Here is a 23,335-nt window from a genome sequence, read left to right as displayed (position 1 = left end):
AAGACTGTTGAATCACAGACCTGTACCTCTGAAACAATACATTACATGTTAAAAAAAAAAAAAAAAAGAAGGAGGAGAAGAAGATAGCAGGAAGGGAAGAATGAAGGGGGGAAAATCGGAGGGGAAGACAAACCATGAGAGACTATGGACTCTGAGAAACAAACTGAGGGTTCTAAAGGGGGGGGGATGGGTTAGCCTGGTGATGGGTACTAAGGAGGGTACGTATTGCACAGAGCACTGGGTGTTATATGCAAACAATGAATCATGGAACACTACATCAAAAACTAATGATGTAATGTATGGTGATTAACATAATAATAAAAATAAATAAAAATAAAAGAATGCCCAGGCTGTGGGATAGAATGTTTTGTTTCAACTGCACAGAGTAATGTAAAGGGAAAATCAACAAAGCAAGCCCAAATATCAGTGTGTGTGTGTGTGTGTGTGTGTTGGGGGGAGACACAGAATGAAATGTAGAGCATTTCTATGACCACAGTGAAAGAACCTCACGACTTGCTGCACGGCTGAGATCTCCAAAAACCAAAGTTGGCAGCTGAGTATGCAGGCTGCTGACCTGATGGGCCTGCTACACGGCTGTGCCGCTTCTGACCAGTGGAAGGGCCACACAGGAGGATGTGGGAGGAACCCAAGGCAATCTCCAACACTGGCTGGAAGCAGTCTCTGCCTTCCTGATGGAGAAGGCTCCCAAGTTCCTGCCTGCTCCAGCCAGCCCTCAAGGCTGCTTAGCTGGATGATAGGGATGAGTTTTGGCCCGGAGGGTGAAAAATAGACTGAGTAGGAAAGAGTCCAGGACTCATACAGAACAACAGAAACTTCACTGATACCAGCTCAAACCTGGGGAGTATTTGTGGGAATGGATTTTTGCGGTGCTTGATGAGGGAACGGAAAATGTGAGACTGATCTCCTTGATATGGATGTGTGGATCGGGGATTCTGCATTCTCTGTGCTGGCTCCAGGAGCTGGCTGGGTTCTAACCATTGATGGCTAAAGCAAACTTGGACCAAATGTGAAATGAAATTTAAAGGCCGCAAATACCCTGGCATCATATAGAGGAAGGGATTCAAAGATTTCTGAAGACAGGAATGATGGATTGGATTTATTTTGTGCCTCCTTCCCATAAATATCTCTACGGCCCTCACTGAACCCTTTGCTTTGAGGAAAGTCTACATCAGGCGTGCTTGGTGGAAGGGTTCCCTGATCTCCAAGGGAAGGAAGGAAGAATGCAGAGGTGTGGGAGGCCAGGTGTCGGCATTTAGGTGCCTCAGAAATTTTTTTTTTTAAAGATTTTATTCATTTATTTGACAGAGAGCGAGAGAGGGAACACAAGCAGGGGAGTGGGAGAAGGAGAAGCAGGCTTCCCGCCAAGCAGAGAGCCCAATGTGGGGCTCGATCCCAGGACTCTGGGATCATGACCCAGGCCGAAGGCAGACGCTTAACGACTGAGCCACTCAGGCGCCCCGATGCCTCAGGAATTAAGTGAAAATGTTCATCATAATATTCAGCAGGTTCTGAATGAGGCAGGATCTCTGCTGGAGGGCCCTGGAAAGGTAAAGCTGACCACCAGTCTAACTTAATTTATATAACCAATAAAACATAAGAAAGCAAAACAAAGCAAAGCACAAAACAAAAACTGATCATCACCTAACACCTAGGCTTGAGTTCCTTTATTGATCTAAAACCCCTGGAAGGCAGTATACACTACTTGCCCTTGGAGAAGGTCTCTGCTATACCACCACATGGGTGTAATGCGACCATTTCTCTTGCCTTCTCCAAAAGGGCCTGTGGCCATTTACCGGGGTACCTGGGTACTGAAGAAAGGGAAACACCCAAACTTTGGGAGCACTGGATGAAGAACTTTAAGCTAATACCAATTTCTTGGGCCTGAGAGTACCACCATGGGTCCACCAACCATGTGAAAAACAGTATTTTGGCCTTTGTCCATGTCACAGAGGGCTAGATCTCCAATTTCTGAGTGATAGTTGGAAAAGATCCCCACATTGGCTCCCTGACCCTCGGAGGCCATTATAATATAAAAGGCCAACAGATCCAACTGAACAACAGTTCTGAAATAGAAAACTCAAAGCCTTTGGGGAGGCTGCAGAGACAACCAAAGACCCCGAAGGGTGATGACTTCCCTCAAAACACCATTAGTTTCCCCTGTTTGGCCAGTGCAAAATTAGATGGGTCTTGGAAAATGGCAGCGGACAATTTAATCAAATGGCAATTCCAATTTCATCTGCGGGGTTAGATACGCGTTCCTCGGTACAGTCCTTGGAGCTCATATGCATCTATTGGTTTCATTTTCTATTCCAAGAAACAGAAATCACTGGAAGCATTCTGCTCTTAGTTGGAAGGGATAGCAGTTTTCCTTTACTAGTCAACTGAGGGATACCTTAGCTCATCAGATCTGCACCAGAAAGACTTTGATTGTCCTATTCCACAAGATAACAGACTGATCCACTACATTGATTAAATCACATTAATAGGGTCAGATCTGTACCTCTGAAACAAATAATGCAATATATGTTAAGAAAAAAAAAAAGAAGAAGAAGGTAGCAGGAAGGGAAGAATGAAGGGGGGGGAATCGGAGGGGTAGACGAACCATGAGAGACAATGGACTCTGAAAAACAAACTGAGGGTTCTAGAGGGGAGGGGGGTGGGAAGATGGGTTAGCCTGGTGGTGGGTATTGAGGAGGGCATGTTCTGCATGGAGCACTGGGTGTTATGCACAAACAGTGAATCATGGAACACTACATCTAAAACTAATGATGTAATGTATGGGGATTAACATAACAATAAAAAATTTTTTAAAAATCACATTAATAGGGCCTGGAGAGCACAGAGTATGCTTTGGGTTATATATATGATAGGTTCCTGATGTTAGAAACATTTTTTTAAACTGTGTGTCTGGGAAGAAGGAGTGAGCGTAAAGTGTGCTGGGCAGCCAAGGGTGGGAATGCAGTGGACATCTCCTAGTTTGCCTAACAAGCTTCCCCTTTAGTTTGGTGATGTCACATGACCTTTTCTTTGGGCAACTACCATTCTTCCATCCCATGTGGTCTGCTGTAGATGTTAATCCAGGTGCTCTGCCCTCCCATCTCCACCAAGGGAGAGGTACGTGACCCAAGCTAGGCAAATCAACCTCTTGGCTGGGATTGGAATGGTGAGCAGAATGACACAGGGGAGGAAGGAGACGGAAGACTGAGCATTTAGCTGGCAAGTGTCCTCAACAGAAGGTTCATGAGTCCTACCACTGAGGTCCTCAGAGCTCCCCTCATTCCTACACATCCTAAGGCCTGCTCAGTCAGCTTTTCCTTTGACTGGGTGAACTTCACCGATCCCCTTGTGGCAGGCTGAATGGTGGTCCCAAAGCTATGTCCATGTCCTAATCTCTGGAACCTTAAGTGTTACCTCATTCAGAAAAAGGGTGTTTTTGCAGATGTGATTACGTTAAGGGTCTTGAGATGAGATCAGCTTGGATCAGCTGGGTGGGCCCTCCATGCCATCACTTGGGTCCTTCTGAGAGAGAAGCCATGAGAGACTGGTGCACACAGAGGACAAGGTGACATCATGACCAAGGCAGAGAATGGAGGGACACAGCCATAGAACCAAGAACACCGGAGCCACCAGAAGCTAGAAGAGACAAGAAGATTCACCCCCGGAGCCTCCGGAGGGAGTGTGGCCCTGCTGACACCAGAACTGTCAGAGAATAAACTTCTATTGTTTTAAGCCATCAGTTTTGTGGGACTTCATTATGGCAGCCACAGGAACTAATACAACTTCCAGTAAATTATTTCTTTTTCCATAAGATAAGTTAGTCTTTTTTTTTTTTTTTAAGATTTTATTTATTTATTTGAGAGAGAGAGAGAGCACATGAGAGGGGGGAGGGTCAGAGGGAGAAGCAGACTCCCCGCCAAGCAGGGAGCCCGATGCGGGACTCGATCCAGGGACTCCAGGATCATGACCTGAGCCGAAGGCAGCCGCTTAACCGACTGAGCCACCCAGGCGCCCTAAGATAAGTTAGTCTTAAATCTTTTTGGAAATCTTTTAAAAGATTTATTTATTTACCTTAGAGAAAGCGAGAGCGCAAGTGCTGGGAGGGGGAGAGAAACCTCAGGAGACTCCTCACTGAGCTCGGAGCCCAACACGGGGCTCGATCTCACGACCCTGAGATCGTGACCTGAGCCGAAACCAAGAGTCGGACATTCAACTGGCTGCACCACCCAGGGGTCCCAGATAGTCAGTTTCTATTGCTTATAACCAAAGAACCTTAATGGTAAGTGTTCATCACTCCAGTTACTTGTAATGAATTACTCTTTTTGACCAAGTTAGTTCCAGCTGGATTCCTGTCACTTGCAGCCTGTGCCAAACCCGCCACTGGAAGCAGAGAAAGTAGATTCTGAGTCGCTCCACGTATCCCCCACCCTCCCCGTTCACCCAGAAAGCATGCCAGGCGGCCAGCTCTGGTACAGCCAGAAACAGGTCCCTGGGCCCAGCCTCTTTATCTGCATCACGGTTTTCTTTCACACCAGGGACTGGGAGTGAACTGTCGCTTTTCTGCCAGGACAACACATAACCTGGTGATGGATGCAGGCCAGACGATTCTCCCCTGAGCTTTCCCTCCACCAGCTTTAGGGACTTGTCTTTGGGGTCAGAAAGTCCGGAAGCTATCTGGCTCCTTGGTATGTTCAGCAGTTCGGTGAGGGTGGTGCGGACAGCCCTCCCGTCTCTGTGCCCCGACCCGGGCCGAGCGGGGCCTGGACGCTAGAGGGGAGCGTGTGGGAGGGCCGGTGTGTGGGCGGGGAGACCTGAGCGGCCCCTCAGCTCAGCTCCGGCCTCTGCTCAATCTGGAGACTCACATTCATCCGCACACGGGGGCCTACACATACTGTGCCCTCTGCTTGGAAACACTTCCTGGAGCCCCTATTGCCTAATTAACTCTTCATCCGTGTGACAGCAGCTGAAATCGTCACCCTCAAGAAAGTCTTCTCCGACCCCCGTTAATGGTCCCTGCTACATGACGTGCTTCTAGCTCCCTGTACTTAGTACAGCTCGCTATTACATATTTCTGTGATCCCTGGATTTAAATCCATCTCCCTCCCTAGTCTGTAAGCTTCACGAATATAGAGATATATATTTTGTTCCCCATTATATCTTGTGAACCTAGCGAGCAGTCAATGAATCAGAGGCCAGGTGTGTCAAGTGTATCTGAGAAGTGGCGGGGTGTGTGTGTGTGTGTGTGTGTGTGTCTCGGGGGCACACTACGGGGAACTGGAGAGAACGTGCCTCACCCAAAGGCATTCGAATTAAAAAAATATACTAAGGGGCACCTGGCTGGCTCAGTCGGTAGAGCACGTGACTCTTGATATCAGGGTTGTGAGTTCAAGCCCCACGTTGGGTGTAGAGATGACTTAAAAATAAAATCTTTTTTTTTTTTATAATTTTTTTTTTTTTAAGATTTTATTTATTTATCTGAGACAGAGAGAATGAGAGAGACAGAGAGCACATGAGAGGGGGGAGGGGCAGAGGGAGAAGCAGACTCCCCGCCGAGCAGGGAGCCCAATGCGGGACTCGATCCAGGGACTCCAGGATCATGACCTGAGCCGAAGGCAGTCGCTCAACCAACTGAGCCACCCAGGCGCCCCGACTTAAAAATAAAATCTTAAAAAAAAAAAATATATATATATATATAATATATATATAGACTGTTCAGCTAAATAAAACGAGTCTGCAGGCCACACGTGAAGCCCCAGCTTGTGAGTCTTCCAAAAGATATTTGTTGAATGAATAAAGTAAGGAGGAAGGGGATGACTGGTCTGGGAGAATCTTCTGTTCAGTCTTGTCTACACTCTCTCAAGGGCAAGACCTCTGTCTGGTCATTTCCTCTTCCTCCCCAGTGCTCTGCACACAGTATGCTGTATGAATTAGCTGATCCATGAGTTGGTATTCACTAAATACCTTCTCCTCACAAGCCTGGGCTCAACCAGATAATGTCTTCCATGTTGAAGCCCTGCATGGTGGGCCAGACAGAGGCATAGCCAGGAGATGACAGGACGGTAATGGGTGTTCTAGGAACCGTATGTGAACAGGGCTATGGGAACCCTTCCCTCCCAAATTTCTCAGCAAGTAGAGAGGATTCAGCGGGTGAGCATAAGATGCCCCCAGCAAGGATGAGGGGGCTGGAGCTGGCTGAAAGGGGCGGAGGTCTCAAGCATCTGCCTGGATGGTAACTCAAGGTAGGGCTGGAGGTCTGCATGGTGGGAAGAAGAGAACTGCCAAAGTCAGCCTGGGGGGACCCAGGAGTCACAGGTGTCCATGCACAGCAGTTCCTTGCCACCAACACTTCAGAGTTGAGCTGGCTTTAAATGAGTGACTTCCTGCTACATTTGGCTTTCATTTCCCTCTGGGGCACAGACTGACCACCTGAAAATGGGCCGAGATCTGGAGATGGGGCAGGGGCGTGTCCACTTCATACATCACATCCTAGGATGGGACAGGCCAGGGCCCCTCAGAGTCTGCATCTCAAGCCAGCCCTGGCAGGAAGCTGCAGGACAATTGCTGGGCAAATCTTACACGCCAGCTGAGGAGGCAGCTTCTCTCCCTTCCTCCCAGCCTCATCTTTGAGAGCTGACTCTTGTTGGAAGCTCCTGGAAGAGAACCACAGCTGAGGTGCAGCACTCCTCCATCTGAATCCCCTGTCTGGTCCTTTCTCTAGCCCTGACAGTGAGTTTGAACCCAACGGATCAACTCTGGAGATTCGTGAACCCCCTAAAACCACATGCAAACTTTGCGAGGGCAGAATAAAGACGGCATGCAAGGAACACCAGTCCTGGCAGACCAGCGAGCCTGGATTCCAAACTTGGCTCCACCACATCCAGTTGGGTGACATTTGGGCAAGTCCTCGCGCCTCTCTGAGCCTCAGTTTTCTCATCCTCCGACATGAATGTGACAGGGTTGACAGGCAGGAGGTGCTCAGGAACCGTTAGCGACCTTTCTACTCTTTGGCGCATGCCTGCTTCACGGGGAGCTTGGAGGTCCATGTATGAAGTTCTCCAGTGTGTTCACTAGGCTCACAGAACCTAGGGCAATGTTATCCTGGCCTGGGCCTTTGGGAGGAACGGACCTGGCCTCTGGGTGTCATTCCTCAGGCCTGGGTGAGTGATCCTGAGCAGTCATGCCCCCATGAACGCCGTAAGCAGGCAGGGATCTCTGCTGTTTCAGCTGACCTTAGGGGTGTGGGAAGGGGGACACACCGAGCCTTGGCTTTAGTAAGCCTGAGAGTCTGGAGGCCCAGTGGGGGCCTGGGCCTCCAAGTCTGTAGACCTCCCCTCCTGGGAGGTCTCACGGGACGTCTCCAGAAATACCTCCGACACCCCGTCGACACTGCTCAGCAAATCCTCAAACTCCCGGGGGTCGCAGTTGCGCACGGCGGCCTCCAGAGCCTTCTGGCGGCGGTAGAAGTGAGAAAACTTGTTGAAGATGATGGTGATGGGGAGCGCCACCACTAGGATGCCCCCGAGGATACAGCCTGAGGCTGCCAGCTTGCCGGCCACCGTCACGGGTACCACGTCCCCGTAGCCCACGGTGGTCATGCTCACCGTGCCCCACCACCAACAGGCGGGGATGGTGTCAAAGCCCACGTCCTCCTCCTTCTCAGCTGTGTAGGCCACACCGGAGAACACGGACACCCCCACGGCCAGATACAGCAGTAACATGCCCACCTCACGGTAGCTGTGCTGGAAGAGAATGTGGGAAGCCAAGTCAGAGCTGGGTGGGCCCACAGACCTGGTATCGAACAGATGGGGAAACTGAGGCACAGAGAGTAGAAGGGGCAGGTCCACAGTCATAGAGCAAAGTAGAGCTGGTGCCAAGGCCCAGGTCCCTCGACTCCAAACTAAGATCTTTCAACCACAAGAGGCAGCCAACTCCCTGGGCGTGAACACAGGCCTAACTTCTGTTGTCCAGGATGCCTGCTAAGCCACAGTGGTTTCTTCTAATGCAGGGGGGACCGGTGGCCCAGCCAGTTAATAACAAGCTTGTGATTTTTCCACAGTCACAGAACCAATGGAGAACCACAGTTTGTATTCCACAAACGCAAAGGGTTGGTTTCATGTACTTCTGGCTGGTCTACCTCCTTTCTGACAAGTACAAAAATACAGTCTGCCTCTCAAGAAAGCTGATAAGGTGTGTGTTCCCTAGACCACCCACTGAACGCACCTGCCTGTGGGTTTATATATGCTCTGCCCCTGAAGCCAAGCAGTGGTTCTCAAACAGGGCAATCTGCCCTCCAGGGGACATATGGCAATGCCTTTTTTTTTTTTTTAAGATTTTATTTATTTCTTTGAGAGAAAGAGAGCACAAGTGCAGGGGAGGGGCAGACGGAGCAGGGAGCCCAACGTGGGCCTTGATCCCAGGACCCCAGGATCATGACCTGAGTCGAAGGCAGATGCTCAACCAACTGGGCCACCCAGGCGCCCCAACATATGGCAATGTCTTTAAACACTTTTGGTTGTCACAACTGGGACAAGTGTGCTACCAGCATCTACTGGGTAGAGGCCAGAGATGCTCCTAAACATCCTGCAATGCACGAGACAGCCACCCCCGCCTCCACACACACAACAAATTATCTCCCCCCAGATGTCAGTAGTGCTGAGGCTGAGACCCCTCGTCTAGAGCTGTAGTTTCCTAGTCCCAAACTGTAATGTGTGGAGGAATCATGTTGGGATCTTGCTTAAAAGGCAGAACTCAACTGAGTGGGTGGGTCTAGGGTAGGGCCAGAAATGCTGCATTTCTAGCAAGCTTCCAGGTAATGAGAAAGCTGCTGCTGGTCAGGGGCCTTGCTTTGAGTAACCAGGAGTCTTACACCGGAGTCTTGGGCCCTGGCAGCCGCAATCAACATTCTTCTCCCTCCTTGCAGAAAAAGCTGGTGGCACCAGGCCCTGGCACCCTGCATGGCTGGAGGCAAGGCAGAGTTCTGGGGTGAAAGGATCTTCTTCCCTGGAGAGATACTGAGTTCAGGGATGTGCTTAATGGAATTCCTTGTTCCTGCCCACTGCCCCAAGATTCTCCTCACGTCACCCTGCCTGTACCCAGCATCCTGACTGCCTTGCCACGAGGGCATGAAAAAGGCTTTACAAAGCCATGGGTGGGAGGGGGTCTCCTAGGGATCCTTAGGAGGGCTGCCCAGAGCTTTAGGAGAAAGAGCAGGAGGTGCTGGAGTCATGCATAGCTGGGTTCTTCTCTGGGCTCTGCAACTTACTGAGGAACCTCTGACAAGTCCTGTCACCTCCTGGAGCCTCAGTTTCCACATCTGCAAAGTAGTGACAATAATTCTCGCCCCAGCCTGAACCCCTCCTATTACCTTGGGATAAAGTTCAAAATCCTGGGCCAAGAGTCCGTGGCCCTTCAGTACCCCATCCCACTCACCTCTTCAACCTCATCCACTGGCACCCCTCCTTCCTTGTCCCCTCCCAGTGTTCACCCTGTTCGCTCTCCAGGCCTTTGTCCAAGCTGCTCACATTTCCTCTGTCCCCACACCAGGCTAAATTCACCCCTTCAAGGTTAAGCTTGCCAGAGCAGTGATGCACCCCCAAGGGCAGGGCCTGGCACAAAAAGGGTACTCAGTAAATTGCAACCAGGCTTTAGAAAGCCAACTTTCTAACCTCAGGTTCTTCACCTACGGGAAGGGAATAAATAACCACATCTTCCTGAGGAAGTTGTCCTGAGAACAAAATCGATAATGGATGTAAAACTGGCACAGAATTAGCACTCAGTAAGTGTTAGTTCTGGGGCTGCCGCTGGACTTGGTCTGTCAAGGGTGACCTCCGGTGCCCCGCCATAATGCCAGAAGAAAGGCTCAGCGGAGAAGCCAGTCAGCATCCTGCTTTGCAAATTTCTGCACTATGTATTATCTGATGTTTGACAGAGAGGCCAAAAACGAGCTCTGTCTTGTGTTTTTGTTTTTCTAAAGCCAGAAAAGCAAAGCTCTGCCTTGGCTTTCAGTTTCCACCCCGGGGGAAAGAGCCCTCCCAGGGCTGTTGGGAAGGGCAGACGGGATGGGAAATGGACCCCTGGTCTCCAGCCCTGTGCCCGGCACACAGAATGTCCCCTGGGTGCACTGTGCCCCTGGACACCGCGTGCCTCTAAGTTCACCTGCTGACCTGCCCTTTGGTCACCCTCGCCTCCCCCCGGCCCCGCTCTCCGGGCCCAGAGGCCCTACCTTGAGCGTGGCGCCCAGCGAGCGCAGCCCGGTGGAGTGGCGCGCCAGCTTGAGCACGCGGAAGATGCGCATGAGGCGGAACACCTGCACCACCTTGCCCAGGTCGCCGAGGTCCTCGCCGCTCGCGCCGCCCCGGTCGCCGAGCGCCATGCCGGCCAGCAGCGTCAGATAGAAGGGCAGCACCGACACGATGTCAATGAGGTTCAGAGGGTGGCAGAAGAAGTTGCGCGTGCTGGGCGCCAGCAGGAGACGCGACGACACCTCGAAGCTGAACCAGGCGATGCAGAAGTACTCGAGGTGCCGCAGCACCGGGTCGTCGCGCACGCCGGCCGGGCCACGGCCCGCGGCCACCGCGGCCACGGCGGCCGCCGCCTCGCGGGCCTGGTACTCGGGCAGGCTGTGGATGCACATGGCGGCGATGGAGGCCAGCACCACGCCGATGGAGACGCAGCTGAAGAGCTTGCTGGGCAGCGAGTAGCCGGGGTTCTCCATGGTGAGCCACAGGCGGCGGCGCAGGCGGCCGCAGCGCGCAGCCCCGTAGCGCGCCAGCTCGCGCTGCACGTCGGAGATCTCGTCCGGGCACGGGTCCACGCTGCTCGGCGTGTCGCTGTCCTCGTCCCAGTCGCGCGGCCGCGCCACGCGCCGCTCCAGGTAGCGCGCGCGGCAGCAGGCGGCCAGCGCGCTCTCGCCCAGGCCCCAGTAGTCGGCCTCCTGACCGAAGGCGAAGACGCACAGCTCGTCGAGCACGTGCAGGCGGCCGGTGCGGTAGAAGTGCAGCAGGCCCAGGAAGAAGCCCGGGTGCCGGTCGAAGTAGAACTCGCGCGCCGCCGCGTCATAGTCGTCGCACAAGCGCCGCGCCTGCTCCTCGGACGCCGCGGCCTGCAGGCGGCCCAGCCGCGTGCCCGGGAAGCGCGCCAGTGCGCGTGCGCTCAGCCGCCGCCGCACGCCGCCCACGTTCACGCGCAGCGCCTCGTCGCTCCGCCGCCAGGGCACGCGGGCGCCGGGCCCCGGGGACTGGCTCACCATGGCCTGCGGACACGGGGACGGGGGGATTGGGGGAGGGCTCCCCGGGCCTGCCTTCCAGAAGGCCTGGTTTAAACCCCCTGCGCCCTCCACCAGCTGTGGGGTGCAGTGGGCGCTCAGTACGTGTCAAGTACCCTCTGCTCTCAAGAGTCAGGCTTGGGTTTGACTACCTTTCGCTCCGCGACCGAGGGTCTTTGGCCAGATCACTGAGCCTTCCCACTCCCATTTCATGTGCACAGAACAAATGCTGAGATCTGCCTTGGGGGCATTATGAAAGTGACTGAATGGCAGGATATCCTGGCACCCCCGGGCGGGGGTGGGGTGCTCAGATAGGGTATCTCCCTTTCCCAAACTTGGATTTTCGTATGTCGTACTGTGGGATCTTGGACACGCCAGCACTCTGATCCTCGGTTTCCTCCTCTGCAAAATGGGGATAGTAATGCTGATCACCCAAGGGTGTTGGGAGCATCAGTATAGACCAGTAATTCTTTAAGTGTGTCCCCTGCACTGGCAGCATCATGCCACCTGGGAATTTGTCAAAGATGCAAATTCTCAGCTTGCTCTAGACTTGATCAGAAACTCAGGATGGAGTTCAGCAGTCTGTGTTTTAACAAGCGTGGAGGGTGACTCTGATGCATGGTCAAGTTTGAGAGCCACTGGCTTAGACTTTTTAAGGCATCTGCGGAGTCAGTCAGATGGAACACTGAATTTCTTCTGTGACCAAAGGCAAGTCATGTCACCTCCCTGAACTTCTGTCAAGTGGAGATAAAAATAGCCACCTCCAAGTGTGGTTAAAAGATTAAATGAATTATTGTGTTTATGTGGCCTGAAGGGGTTCAGTAAATTATCCACCTGTTTCACTGTCTCCCCAAGTCAGCCAAATCTGGGGTTTATCTCCACCCCTGATGCACCTAGGGCTTTGAGGAAGATGCTTTTCTCCAGGTCTTAGTTTCCTACACAATGCACAATGCAGACAAAAGCACCTACCCTCAAGGCAGGCTGGAGGACTAAAGTAGCTTGTGGAAAGTGCTCCGCCTTTTTGATACCAGAAAATGTTAGATCCTTCCACTGCCCACGTCTCCAAGCTCTGCTGGAGCTGAGGGCTAGTGACTCACTTCCCGATCCTGGGTAATCCCATCTGCACCATCCCATCAGTAATGCCTGCTTCCCAGGGTGGACGGGGGATTGGATGTACATCAAGCGGCTGGTCCAGTGCCTGGCAGGGAGTCAGGTGAGGTGCCCTTCACTTACCCTGGGCTTGGAGTTAAGCTGGTCAGGATAAGGGTCGTGTCCTTAGCTCTGTCACTTCTGTGTCCTCAGGCCAGTCTCCTCCCACTCTGGGCTTTGGCTCTTTTATCTATAGAACAGGGAGAACAGCACTTTGGGTGGAAGGTTACTGTGTGTGTGCAAAGCCCTTAGAACACAGTAGATGCTCAATAAATGTCAATCCTTTGCACTTTCTTCTGATCAGACCTGTGTTCAAATTCTGTCTGCCACTTACTGTTGACCCTTGAGGGGATCCATTCTGAGCTTGTTTCCCCATCTGTAAACTGGGGGACATCACACTTTCCTTGAGAGGTTATGAGGATTAACTAGGGCAAGATGTTTATGGGCAGGATGGTGGCTCTGGTACATAATCCGTGCACAGTAAACACCTGGGACTCCGGCGGGATGCAGCTCCACTCCCACCTCCTCCACCGCACTTGGTGTCAAGAGATGAAGCATCCAACCCAGTTGCATCACCCACTAGCTGCATGACTGTGGGTAAATCCTTTTCTCTTTCTGGAACTCACCCTCCTGCTCTATTAATCGGGATAATTAATTCAGGAAACCTTCCCCAACAAGGATCTGAGTATCAGTAAGAAAGGTTCAATGACTTGCTCAACATTACCCAGCTAGTCCACGGCACAGTTAAGTTTGGAAACTAGACTTTTCCATTCAAGGCTCTCTCTACACACTTATTTTGAGCACCTACTACGTGCTGGTCACTTTGCAGGGCTGCATATACATTTCCCTCGATTTAATGCCTACACCAACCCTGCCGGGGAGGCTTTCTAATCCCATTTTACGGATGAACCAACAGGACAGACCCCAGAGCTTGGCCACCCCACAGTGCTCCCTCCTGGGTGTGGGAGGGGTGGTCTCACGAAGGGGGCGCGGGACCAGAACCCCGGCAGCCCCCCTCCCCACTCTGCAGCCTCCGCCCCTTCCCGGGCCGCGCCCCTCCCCGAGGGAGATTCCTTACCTGCCAAGCCCCCTCCAGGGCGCACCCGCCAGGCGCGTCTGTCCCCAAAGTCGAAGCCGCTGAGGCCGGGGAGCCGCGGACCGGCCGGGCTCGTCTCTGCCCCTGCTGCCCCGCGGAGCCTCCCTGCTGCCGGAGGCCCCGCCGCCCCGTACTTCCCTGTCTTCCTCTTTCCCCCGCAACGGAGGCCACATCGATCGCTGCCGGGGGAGAGAGGGAGACCGCGGACTGCCGGAGGCGGTGATTTCTATTCCTGACTCGATTGGGTGGGAGTGGTGTCTGAAGACGGGGCGCAAGAGCCAGGACATCCTCCCTAGTCAGGGACCAGGGGAGGAGGGGTCATTTAGGGGAAGGGGTCCCCCGCGAGAGAGGGATTTCAGCCCGGAGCATCGCTGACAAACAACAACGACAGTAATAATACCTTCCTTAATTGTGTCCTTCGTATGTACCGGTACTCTGCTCAGGGGACTTATCCAAGTTATTCCTGACAGAAGCTTGACAGGGACAGATGAGGCTCAGTCACCTGCGCAAGTCACTTAGCTTGGTGTTGTGGCCTTGGGATTGGAACTCGTGTCTTCCAGGTCTGCAGGTGGGGATCTGCATCAGGGAGTTGGAGGAGGTGGCCTCATTCCCCCAGAGCCCCCTGGGCTGTGCAGCTTGAAGCAGATATTTTGCCCCCTAGAAGTTCTGTCTCCCCACCTGGCCATGGGTCCCTGATTTCTGCCTCAAGTGGGTTGGGATGGTAAGGGAGAACTGTACCAAAGAGCTTTGTCAAGGTTATGTAATCTAGGGGGGCCTGGCTGGCTCAGTGGGGGGTGGGGTGGGGGGGGAGCATACAATCTCAGGGTTGTGAGTTCAAGCCCCATGTTGGATGTAGAGATTACTTAAAAATAAAATCTTTAAAAAAAAAAAAGGTATGTAATCCACAAGCATTTATTGAGTGCCTACTGTGTGTCAGGCTGGAGAGAAGGTGCTGGAGACTAGGACCTGGATACAAGAAAGGATTCCTACTTCACAGATATTATTAATAATAATAATAACCAATATTTATTGAGACCTTGCCTTGGGCCTAGTATCCTACAGGCCTCATCTCATTCATGCTGCCAATATTCTGTGGATAGGCGCTATTATTATTCCAATCTCAAAGATAAGAAATGCAAGGCTTTGAGGGTGACTCAAAGGTCAAATGGCTTACATCTGAGACCTCTAGAACAGAACTGTTCACTAGATAGAGTTTGAGCCACATATATGATTTAAATTTTTCCAATAACATTAAAAAAAATAAATAAAAAGAAACAGATGAAATTAATTTTTTAAATAATATATTTTATTTAACCCAGTATATTCAAAATAATATAATTTCAACATGGGATCAATAAAGACATTACTAAGGAGGTATTTTACATTTTTATCTAGTACTGTCTTGGAAATCCAGGATATTCAAATCACCACAAACTTAGCAACTTAAAACAATACAGATTTATTACCTCACCATTCCTATAGGTCAGAAATCTGAGCACAGCATGGCTGAATTCTCTACCCAGAGTCTCACCACGTTGAAGTCAAGGTGTCAGCCAGGGCTGGGGTTCTCATCTGAAGTTTCACTTCTAAGCTCACAGATTGTTGGTGGAATTCATTTCCTTGTTGTTGCAGGACTGAGGTCACCTTTTCCTGCTGGCTCTCTGCTGGGGATCACTCTCAGCTTCTACAGGCTGCCTGCAGTTCCTTGCCACGTGGCCCACGGGCAGTTCACAACATGGATGTTTGCTTTCTTTCAGGCAACCTGGAGTGTTGACGTCCTCTTCTGCAACCAGCCAGAGCAAATGCTCTGCTCTTAAAGGACTCACCTGCTTAGGGCAGGCCCACCCAGGACAGTCTCTCTTTCCTCATGGAACACATTTCACACATTCCATTTACACTCAAAGAGGAGGAGATGATACGGGGGAGGGGGAGAGGGTCCCTGGGAATCCTCTTAGAATTCTGCCTATATCCACGTACAGTGAATCTCATTTGGATTAATCACATTGCACATGCTTAGTAGCCTCATGTGGCTAGTGGCTCCCATATTGGACGCGTAGCTCTAGGCTGTGCCACTTCAGTCCTTCCCTCAAAGAAGCTAGAGCAGGAAGTTTGCAATCATCTTGCCTAACTCCCTCGTTTTAGCCACAAAGAAACTGAAGCAGATCTTTGGAGAAGCAGATCTCCCATTTCCTGGCCTCGTACTCTCTCTGTAGCCTTCACTGCCCCCCCAAACTTAGGGGGTACCTCCGCCTCGGAGTTAGAGCAGTAGCTTCAAAAAGAGAAAAGACGAACCTATTTCCCAAGGGCAGAAGAGATGGAAACTAGGATCTGGTTTCATCCCCAGATCACATGGGAAGTACATGGAGTGTTAGATTAATTCACCAGTGATAGGAATGGGAAGAGAGGCATTATGGACCTCTGAGGCTAAAGGAGGGTATCCATACCCATTATGTGCCACGAATGGGCTGTGCCCCAAATTCTCCTTCAGTCCCCAGCCAGAACTGGCCATCTGAATCCATGAGGGTTTACCCTAAAGAGTAAGCTTGATGTTGCATAAAGTATAGAAATTTTTGTAATTAAGTAGACTATGTGTGGCAGGCAGCTTCTAGAATGTGTCCCAGTGATGTCCGCCTCCTGGTATTCATGCCCTTGTGTAATCCTTCCCCCTTGAGCATGGGCAGGATTTCCTGATTTGCCTCTAATGAGCAGAGTATAGCAAAGGTAAGGGAATGTTGCTTCCAGGATTAGGTAACATAAGATTGACTTTTCCTGGTTCTGATGAAGCAGGTTGCCATTCTGGTAAGGCAAGGACCCGAGGTTAACTTCTGGCCAACGCTAAACTAGAAACTGAGGTATTCAGTCCTACAGCCCTCACAGAACTGGAATTCTGCCAACAACCATATGAACTCGAAAGTGGATCCTTCTGCTGTTGGGACTCAGTTAAGACCCCGGCCCTGGTTGAACACCTTTATTTCAGCTTTGTGAGTCCCTGAAGCTGAGGACCCAGCTAAGCTGTGCCTGGATTCTTGACCCACAGAAACTACAAAATAACAAATGGGTGTTGTTTTAAGCCGCTACGTGGCTACATGTGTGGTAATTTGCTATACAGTAATAGATAACAAATACACTGGATTTGCGTTCTGCCTTTACCACTAAATGGTGGTGGGATCAGGAGCCAAGTGATGTCTCCTCTTGAATTCTTATCTTCCTCATCTGTAAAATGGGAACAACGCCCCCCCCTCCCATCTCACTGCCTTCCTATCACAAACATTTATTTTGCTCTTGCAAGTTAAAGGATTGGCAGCTCAGCATCAGGCCTGCCTCAGCTATCCTTCATCCCAAGACCAGTGGCTTCTGGGCAAGCACTTTTCATGGCAGAGGGAGGAAGCTCCAAGAAGGCAGGTGCCTTGCCTTGAAACTGGCGCACTGTCACTTGGGGCCACATCCCATCAGTCCCAGTGCAAAGCCTTAAATCCCTAGGCGGGGGATGTGTGCTCTCCCCCAGGGAAGCCATGGTAAAGGTGGGGAGGGAAGGGGTGTGTCTTTGGGCAAACAGTACAATGTACCCTATTATCTGTGTCGACCACTTGAGTTTATAGATGGGGAAATTGAGGCTCAGAAGGAAAGGAAATACCCAAGCTCACAGGGAGTCAGTGACTCAGATTATTCTCCTCCTCCTCCTCTCTTGGGCTTCAGCATGTATCCCTATAAATAGCATTTGCTGATTTTGAGTTCAGCACTTGAACCCCATGAGAAGGACTATGAGTGAGGAAGTAGGATTTTTTTTCATCTTCCAACAGGGCAAACAAAATCCCTGAGTGGTGACTCACCCGTGACCACACTGCCAGGTCAAAAAAACAAGGAAAGAAGACCCAGGATTCCCAACTCAACCTGCCCAGCCCCACATTCCATTGGGACACAAGAGGAAACCCAGCAGATAAAGCAGGGAGGAGTCTGCCGCCTCCTGCCTCTCCCCAAAGCAAGTCCTGGGTGACTGGGACAGTCAGGAATCCAGCCCTCTGGGTCCAGGAATGTCCCTTGGGATGGCTGTCGTTCCCTCATTGACCTCCTTCCTCACCCTCTTAGGCCCTGACTACAGACTGACTGACCCTTGAGAAATCCAGGTGAATGAGGTATCGTCCAATGTGAGATAGACTCTCCATTAATAATGACATCCCAACTGTTCAAGCAACATTCCCCAAATGTGGAGCAATTTGAAATGATCTTAGGGTGGACCTGGATGCAGCATTTTACAACACTGACTCTTGAGAAAGTTCTCTTCTCAGTCCTTCTGATTACTCCAAGAAAGAGGTCACAGTTTTGAGATCTGTGTCTTTAACTTGTCTTTAACCCTTGCTAATCTTCGTTTATTACCAGAGACAGAGAGCAGCCTTCAGGCTCACCGTGTTGGCAGGTGGCAGCATCTAGGTAGAATTTAATACTATTATTTAATATCGTTTCATCTGACAACATTTACTTTAATGGACCTTAGCTGTTTTCACTGCATTTGCTTTTACAATCACATTTTATTCGTGGCAAGTGATTCTGCGTATTCCATTTATAGTGATGATGTCAAGGTTGTCTTTTGAAATAAATTTATTTATATACAAAAGGGAGTCCATTTAAAGAAAGACGTTAGATAAATAGTATAGGCCGTATGCAAGTTATCGAGATGCTGTTTTGCAGGTGTGGCACAAATGGTGGAAAGGGGTATGCAAACAGATAATGTCTGGAAAACTCTACTAGAACGTACGTTCAAGGTGGCTGGGCTGCCTGAGGGAGGGGTTTGGACCCCACAAAGAGGGGCCTACCTGTGTTGGGCATTTTAAGTGGGGAAACACCGGAAGAGATGGGGAGGGGGCACAGGGTGAGAGGAGTCTATCTATGCACCTTGACTCCCAGGAGGAGAAACCAGGGGTGGATGGGAGGCAAGGGAGGTGACAGCAGCTCAGTGTTCATCAGAAGGTTGGAACTGCCACTGGCAGAGATAGTGGTATCTGGGTGGCAGGGTCCCAGGCCCCCTATCATCATCCCTTCCTGCTAGGGACCCCATGCTGAGGATCCGAAACCAGAATTAGCCTGGGGAGAGAGAAGGAAAGGGTTACACCATCCCATCACGGGACTCTGGGGTCTTTAGAAACTTTGATCTCCATCCACCCCATCAGCCCAGCCCTGGTGGCCACTCAGGCCGGATGGCCCACCCTCCTTCACAAGGGCCACCTGAAGCTCAGAGCAGTTGCAAGATCAGCAAGAGAATGGAGGATCTCCGGTTCCTCCTTGGTCCTAACGGGTCCCAACAGGAGCCCTCCGGCCCCATCCCCTTCCCCAGCTCTAGCGTGGGCAGCCCCAGGCTCCTGGGAAGGTAGGTGTCCCGTTAGGCTTATTGACCTGGAAGGACGTCTAACGCTGGGGCTAAGAGAGGGAAAGAACCTGCCCCAGGCGCGCAGGAACCATACCTTAGATGGGGTTGCGACAGTCTCGGCCACAGGCGCCGAGGCAGCACCGATTGGAGCCCCTGCAGTCTGAGTCTCTGTTGCACAGATGCTGCACGGGGCTGAGGCAGTGCAGGTGGTCCTCAGGGCACCTGCCCCGCTTTACTGCAACACAGGGGCCTGGTGAGCCCTGACTGTGCCCAGCCCCGGGGCTTGGGCGCTCAGCAAGGTGGAGAGGGACACTCACCGGAGATCAAAGGGACACACTGGCGGAAGCAAGCTTTGTAGCAGCACTTCATCCTTGCAGGACACTGGCTGTCATCCAAGCAGTGGTCCGGCACCGAGAGGAGGCAGGGCCCATCGTCCGGTGGGCAGCCCCCAAATTTCTCTGTAAGAAAACCCCCAAATCTTGCAGCTGGAGGCAGTTCCAAGTCATATAATGAGCACCGATCTGGGAATTGCAAGATCCAAATTCTCTACCCCTTATTTCTTGCCTGTCCTTTGGCAAGTTCTTTTGTTTTTGTTTTTTTTTGGGCGGGGGTGGACTTGCTTTTATTTGTTTTTATTTAAATTTTTTATTGAGGTATAATTGACATAACATATTAGTTTCAGGTGTACAACAAAATGATTTGATATTTTTATGTATAATGAAATCATCACCACAACAAGTCTAGCTAATATCTGTCCCCATGCATAATTAGACATTTTTTTCTTATGATGAGAACTTTTAAGATTTTCTCTCTTAGCAACTTTCAAATATGCAATATAGTATTATTACCTACAGCCACCATGGTGCCCATTACATCCCCACGACTTATTTCTCTTATAATTGGAAGTTCGTACCTTTGACTCCCTTCACCCATTTCCCCTACCTCCCACCCATGACCCCTGGCGAACACGAATCTCTTCTCTGTATCTAGGAGCTTGTTTTTTGTTTTGTTTTGATTTCTTGATTCTAATCTGAGATCATACAGTATTTGTTTTTGCCTGGCTGATTTATCTCCCTCAGTGTAACATCTTCAAGGTCCATCCACATTGTTGCAAATGGCTGGCAAGTTTTTTGTTTTTGTTTTTGTTTTGACTGCAAGCCTCAGTTTTCTCTCCGTGGAATGGGAAGCTGGACTCCCTCCGGGGCTGGTTTGAGACTCAGATGCCATGAAGGATGGCAACAAACGAAGTTCCACATCTGCACCTGGGCCAACAGGCCGTGCCTGGCCTGGGGCTGCCCACCTCCCTGTGTTCATCCTCAACACCTTTTCCATTCGGGGCTCCTGCTCTGCTCCCCAGCTGCTTCTCTTCGTGGGGCCTTGCTTTTGCTGGGCACTTTGCCCGGTGCTCTCTCCTCCACCGCATTCATCAGGTCTCAGTGGAAACACTGCATCCTCGCATCCTGGGGACACCCTCCCTCTCTGAGTCCGGACTAACTAGGTCAGCCTCCCCCACTCACCCCACACTCTTTCCTTCAGAGTTTGTGACTCCGCATCTATTTGTCTGCTTCTCTCCCTTGGCTGGAGGCTGTGAGAATAGACCCCTTGCCTGCTTCTCTCACCATTAGGCACGGTCCTTGATGCAAAACCACCAGCGGCTCGGCTCAGCCACTCTTTGAAAGACAGATTTTGAAGGGCGACCCGGCATCGTCAGCTGTCGCCGGCCTGGTGCACTGTCACACGGCCGGCCGAAGTCAGCCACACGTGTACTGTGTGCGTGTCCTGTTGCACGTGGCCTTGTGTCCGGGATCTGTATGAACTCGCCTTTGAGGTGGTCCTCTGACAGCTCTAGAATGTTCTGTCCCAGAGCTGATCTAGCCATTTTTCTTGTTAGGATTTTGGGCCATTTCCAGATTCCATGCAGAAGGCTTGACTCAGTATCTTCTTCCATTTAGAGGAGGAAGTCAAGGGTTGGAAGGGTAGTGATTGCCCAGACCCACAGGGGCCTGAGCTAGGACTCTGACCTCCCACCCCTCTGCTCCGGCCACCACTGAGTCCTGGGGAGGATGAAGGCTGGTCCCAGGCTGTCACTTTAGTCCAGCGTCTCAGAAAAGGTTCAAGAGCCCCCAGCAGCCTGCAGCAAGCGCCCTGACTGTACCTTGCATCTCCCTTCCCCTCCAGCTCCCAACTGGACGCTGGCCACACACGTAGGGGGCACCTTGCTCACACAGGAAGTGCCCAAAACCCACTTCACTCGTTCAACTGGGTTGTCTTAAACTGGATTGCTGCCCCCTGCTGGAGAAAGAGCAGCTAGTCTGCGAGGGAGCCCCCTAACGGGATGAGCCCCTCCTGCCCCCAGCTGGGGGTAGGCGGGGCCCTGGGAAGGCTCTGAGGTCCAGGGGGGTAGCCCTGGCCAGGGGTGCTCAGGCCTCAGGGCGTGAGCTGAGAGGAGGTGCCTGAAGTCTGACAGGGATCTCCCTGTGGGCTGGGGTGGTCACACAGCCAGGAGAGCTGCTGGGATGAGGGGCCGGGAGCTGAGCCTTGAATAGACAGAAAGGAAGAGAGACTCAGAACTGGCATTTCAAGTGGCTCAGTTTTCTCACCTGCAAAATGGGGATGAAAATAGTCTCAATCTCTCCGCATCTCAGCGAGGAGGAATGCGGCTGAGCCACATGAATCACAGCCAGCAGGGGTCTGGCCTTGGAACTTGCCAGCATCCTTCCCTCCTCAGCCTGGGCCTGAGCACTCTCTTCCCCAAACCAGCTCGCGCCCCAGGGAGAGAGAGCCCCACCTCGGAGGAAGGCATAAGTTAGGCTAGAGGGGGCAGAGAGGAGGCAGGGAGCTGCTCCCCAGGACCTGCAGGGGAGGGAACCTGTCCCCATTACTGTCCCCGTCCCGCAAGGCAGGGCCAGGGATGCACAGGTGTATGTAGGTCACGGTGTCCCAGCCCCAGAAAGGGGAGGCACCTGTCTAGCCTCGCAGCAGCCCCATCCTCCCCCGCCTGTTGACAGGTCAGCCCCAGCCTTTTCCAGGAGGCTTGGAAGAGGGTAGGGGTGGAGCTTCTTCCCAACAGATCCCAGAAACCACACCCCCTACCCAGTTTGGGAGTCCCTTGCACAGGTTGGTCTCTGGGACACAAGAAGGACCTGAGAAAGACAGAAACAAGATGGGCAGGGACCAGACCAGGCGCAGCCTCGGTAGCAACAGAAGATGACGGAGAGGGTCATCTCGCTGCCAGGCGGGCCCACAGATCCTAATAATCCACGGAGACATCGATGGAAGAGCAGGTACAGACAGGTTTGCTCCCCCGTCCCCCAGAGACACGTGTGCACACAGGCACGACCCCACGGACACACACACGTGCAGCCGTACCTAAACACACATGTGCAGACACAGACTCGTACAGACAAGCAGGCACAAAGATGCACACGTACGCACATACACACACAATCCCACACTCACACGGGAAGACGAGCACCGAGACCCCGGCATGAAGGCATCCACAGCTGCCCACAAGGCCGGCTGGCAGGCACAGAGAGGTGCAAACCAAACCCCAGCTGCTGGAAGCACCCAGAAGAGGGCATCCGCAGCTACACACGCAGACGTCACACTGCATTGCCTGCCCCCCCAACCCTCACTCTCCCCAGAGAGGTAGGAACTACCTGGTCCCTGGAGCAGAGGAAGCCATCCACACTCACCTCCCTTCGTCCTGGCCGAGGCAGCAGGCAGCTGGCTCCCCAAAGCCAGGAGGGCCACCAGGAGGAGAAGGCTCCAGGCCCTCATGTTTCTGCTACCAGCACTTACTAAGGCAGGGCTCGGGGGCCCCTAAATTGACCCCTGCAGCTCCAGGGAGGCTAGAGCAGCTGAGTCAGGGGAGGAAGGAGATGAGCTGGACGGAGTGGCTCTTGTTTGCCTCGTCCCGGTCCCGCCCCCTGCCCTCGAGCCTCGGTGCTGGTGTGCTTGTGCAAGAACTGAAGATGGGTGGGTGGGAGCAGGTGCTGGTGTTGGGGGCTGGCATCCAGTCCTGCCTGCTGGGCTCGGGCTGTGATCTCGGGCAAGTCTGCTCCCTCTTCGGGCCTTGGTTGTTCTCATCCATATAAAGAATGAGGGTTGTTGAGACAGATGATCCCTCTCCTGGCTCTCTAGGGTCTTGCAGCCCCAGCAACGGCTTCGGCATGGGACAGAAGTCAGCTTTGAATGGCAAGAAGGGGGTGGCAGAGTTCTGGATGCCTAGGAGGAATTCGGGTTAAGGTCAGAGCTCCCTGCTGGAGAAAGTGGGCCCAGGTAGGCACGGTGAGGGAGGCCAGCTGTGGCCTCTCCTCCTGGGCTTCTGTGGTTAGGAGAGAGAGAGACCTCCCTGCCTCTGGTGAATCACCTCCAGTGACTTCTGGTAGAACTGCCCTCTGCCTGGGACTGGCTCAGTGGTCAGGGTGGTTGTTTGGCTGAGGTG

General features: G+C 52.2%; 2 protein-coding genes across 2 annotated transcripts; both read right to left on the bottom strand.

Moving 5' to 3' along the window:
* Nucleotides 1-5,667: 5,667 nt before the first annotated feature.
* On the bottom strand, nucleotides 5,668-11,269 carry KCNS1 (potassium voltage-gated channel modifier subfamily S member 1). Its single transcript, XM_006751584.3, has 2 exons — nucleotides 10,241-11,269; nucleotides 5,668-7,757 (listed from the first exon to the last, which is right to left on the bottom strand). Exons 1-2 carry the CDS (start codon nucleotides 11,264-11,266, stop codon nucleotides 7,287-7,289), a joined length of 1,497 nt encoding a protein of 498 aa, XP_006751647.2. The 5' UTR covers nucleotides 11,267-11,269; the 3' UTR covers nucleotides 5,668-7,286.
* A 6,875-nt stretch (nucleotides 11,270-18,144) lies between these two features.
* Nucleotides 18,145-22,736, bottom strand: WFDC5 (WAP four-disulfide core domain 5). The gene is made up of 4 exons (XM_006735260.2): nucleotides 22,584-22,736; nucleotides 19,206-19,346; nucleotides 18,983-19,123; nucleotides 18,145-18,605 (listed from the first exon to the last, which is right to left on the bottom strand). Exons 1-3 carry the CDS (start codon nucleotides 22,666-22,668, stop codon nucleotides 18,984-18,986), a joined length of 366 nt encoding a protein of 121 aa, XP_006735323.1. The 5' UTR covers nucleotides 22,669-22,736; the 3' UTR covers nucleotides 18,145-18,605; nucleotide 18,983.
* Nucleotides 22,737-23,335: the final 599 nt, after the last annotated feature.

Source organism: Leptonychotes weddellii, chromosome 10 (genome assembly GCF_054177405.1).
Source record: "Leptonychotes weddellii isolate Sample4059 chromosome 10, ASM5417740v2, whole genome shotgun sequence".
In the NCBI taxonomy this organism is placed as follows: domain Eukaryota; kingdom Metazoa; phylum Chordata; class Mammalia; order Carnivora; family Phocidae; genus Leptonychotes; species Leptonychotes weddellii.
The sequence above is the reverse complement of the archived record's forward strand: the minus strand, read 5'-3'. Positions and strand labels throughout refer to the sequence as shown.

Coding starts and splice junctions, on each gene's coding strand:
- KCNS1 (XM_006751584.3), bottom strand. CDS start 11,266: ATGGTGAGCCAGTCCCCGGGGCCCGGCGCCCGCGTGCCCTGGCGGCGG. Junction 7,758..10,240: donor CGCTGGGCGCCACGCTCAAG/GTAGGGCCTCTG, acceptor ATTCTCTTCCAG/CACAGCTACCGTGAGGTGGG.
- WFDC5 (XM_006735260.2), bottom strand. CDS start 22,668: ATGAGGGCCTGGAGCCTTCTCCTCCTGGTGGCCCTCCTGGCTTTGGGG. Junction 19,347..22,583: donor CTCGGCCAGGACGAAGGGAG/GTGAGTGTGGAT, acceptor GTTTTCTTACAG/AGAAATTTGGGGGCTGCCCA. Junction 19,124..19,205: donor GTGTGTCCCTTTGATCTCCG/GTGAGTGTCCCT, acceptor CCTGTGTTGCAG/TAAAGCGGGGCAGGTGCCCT.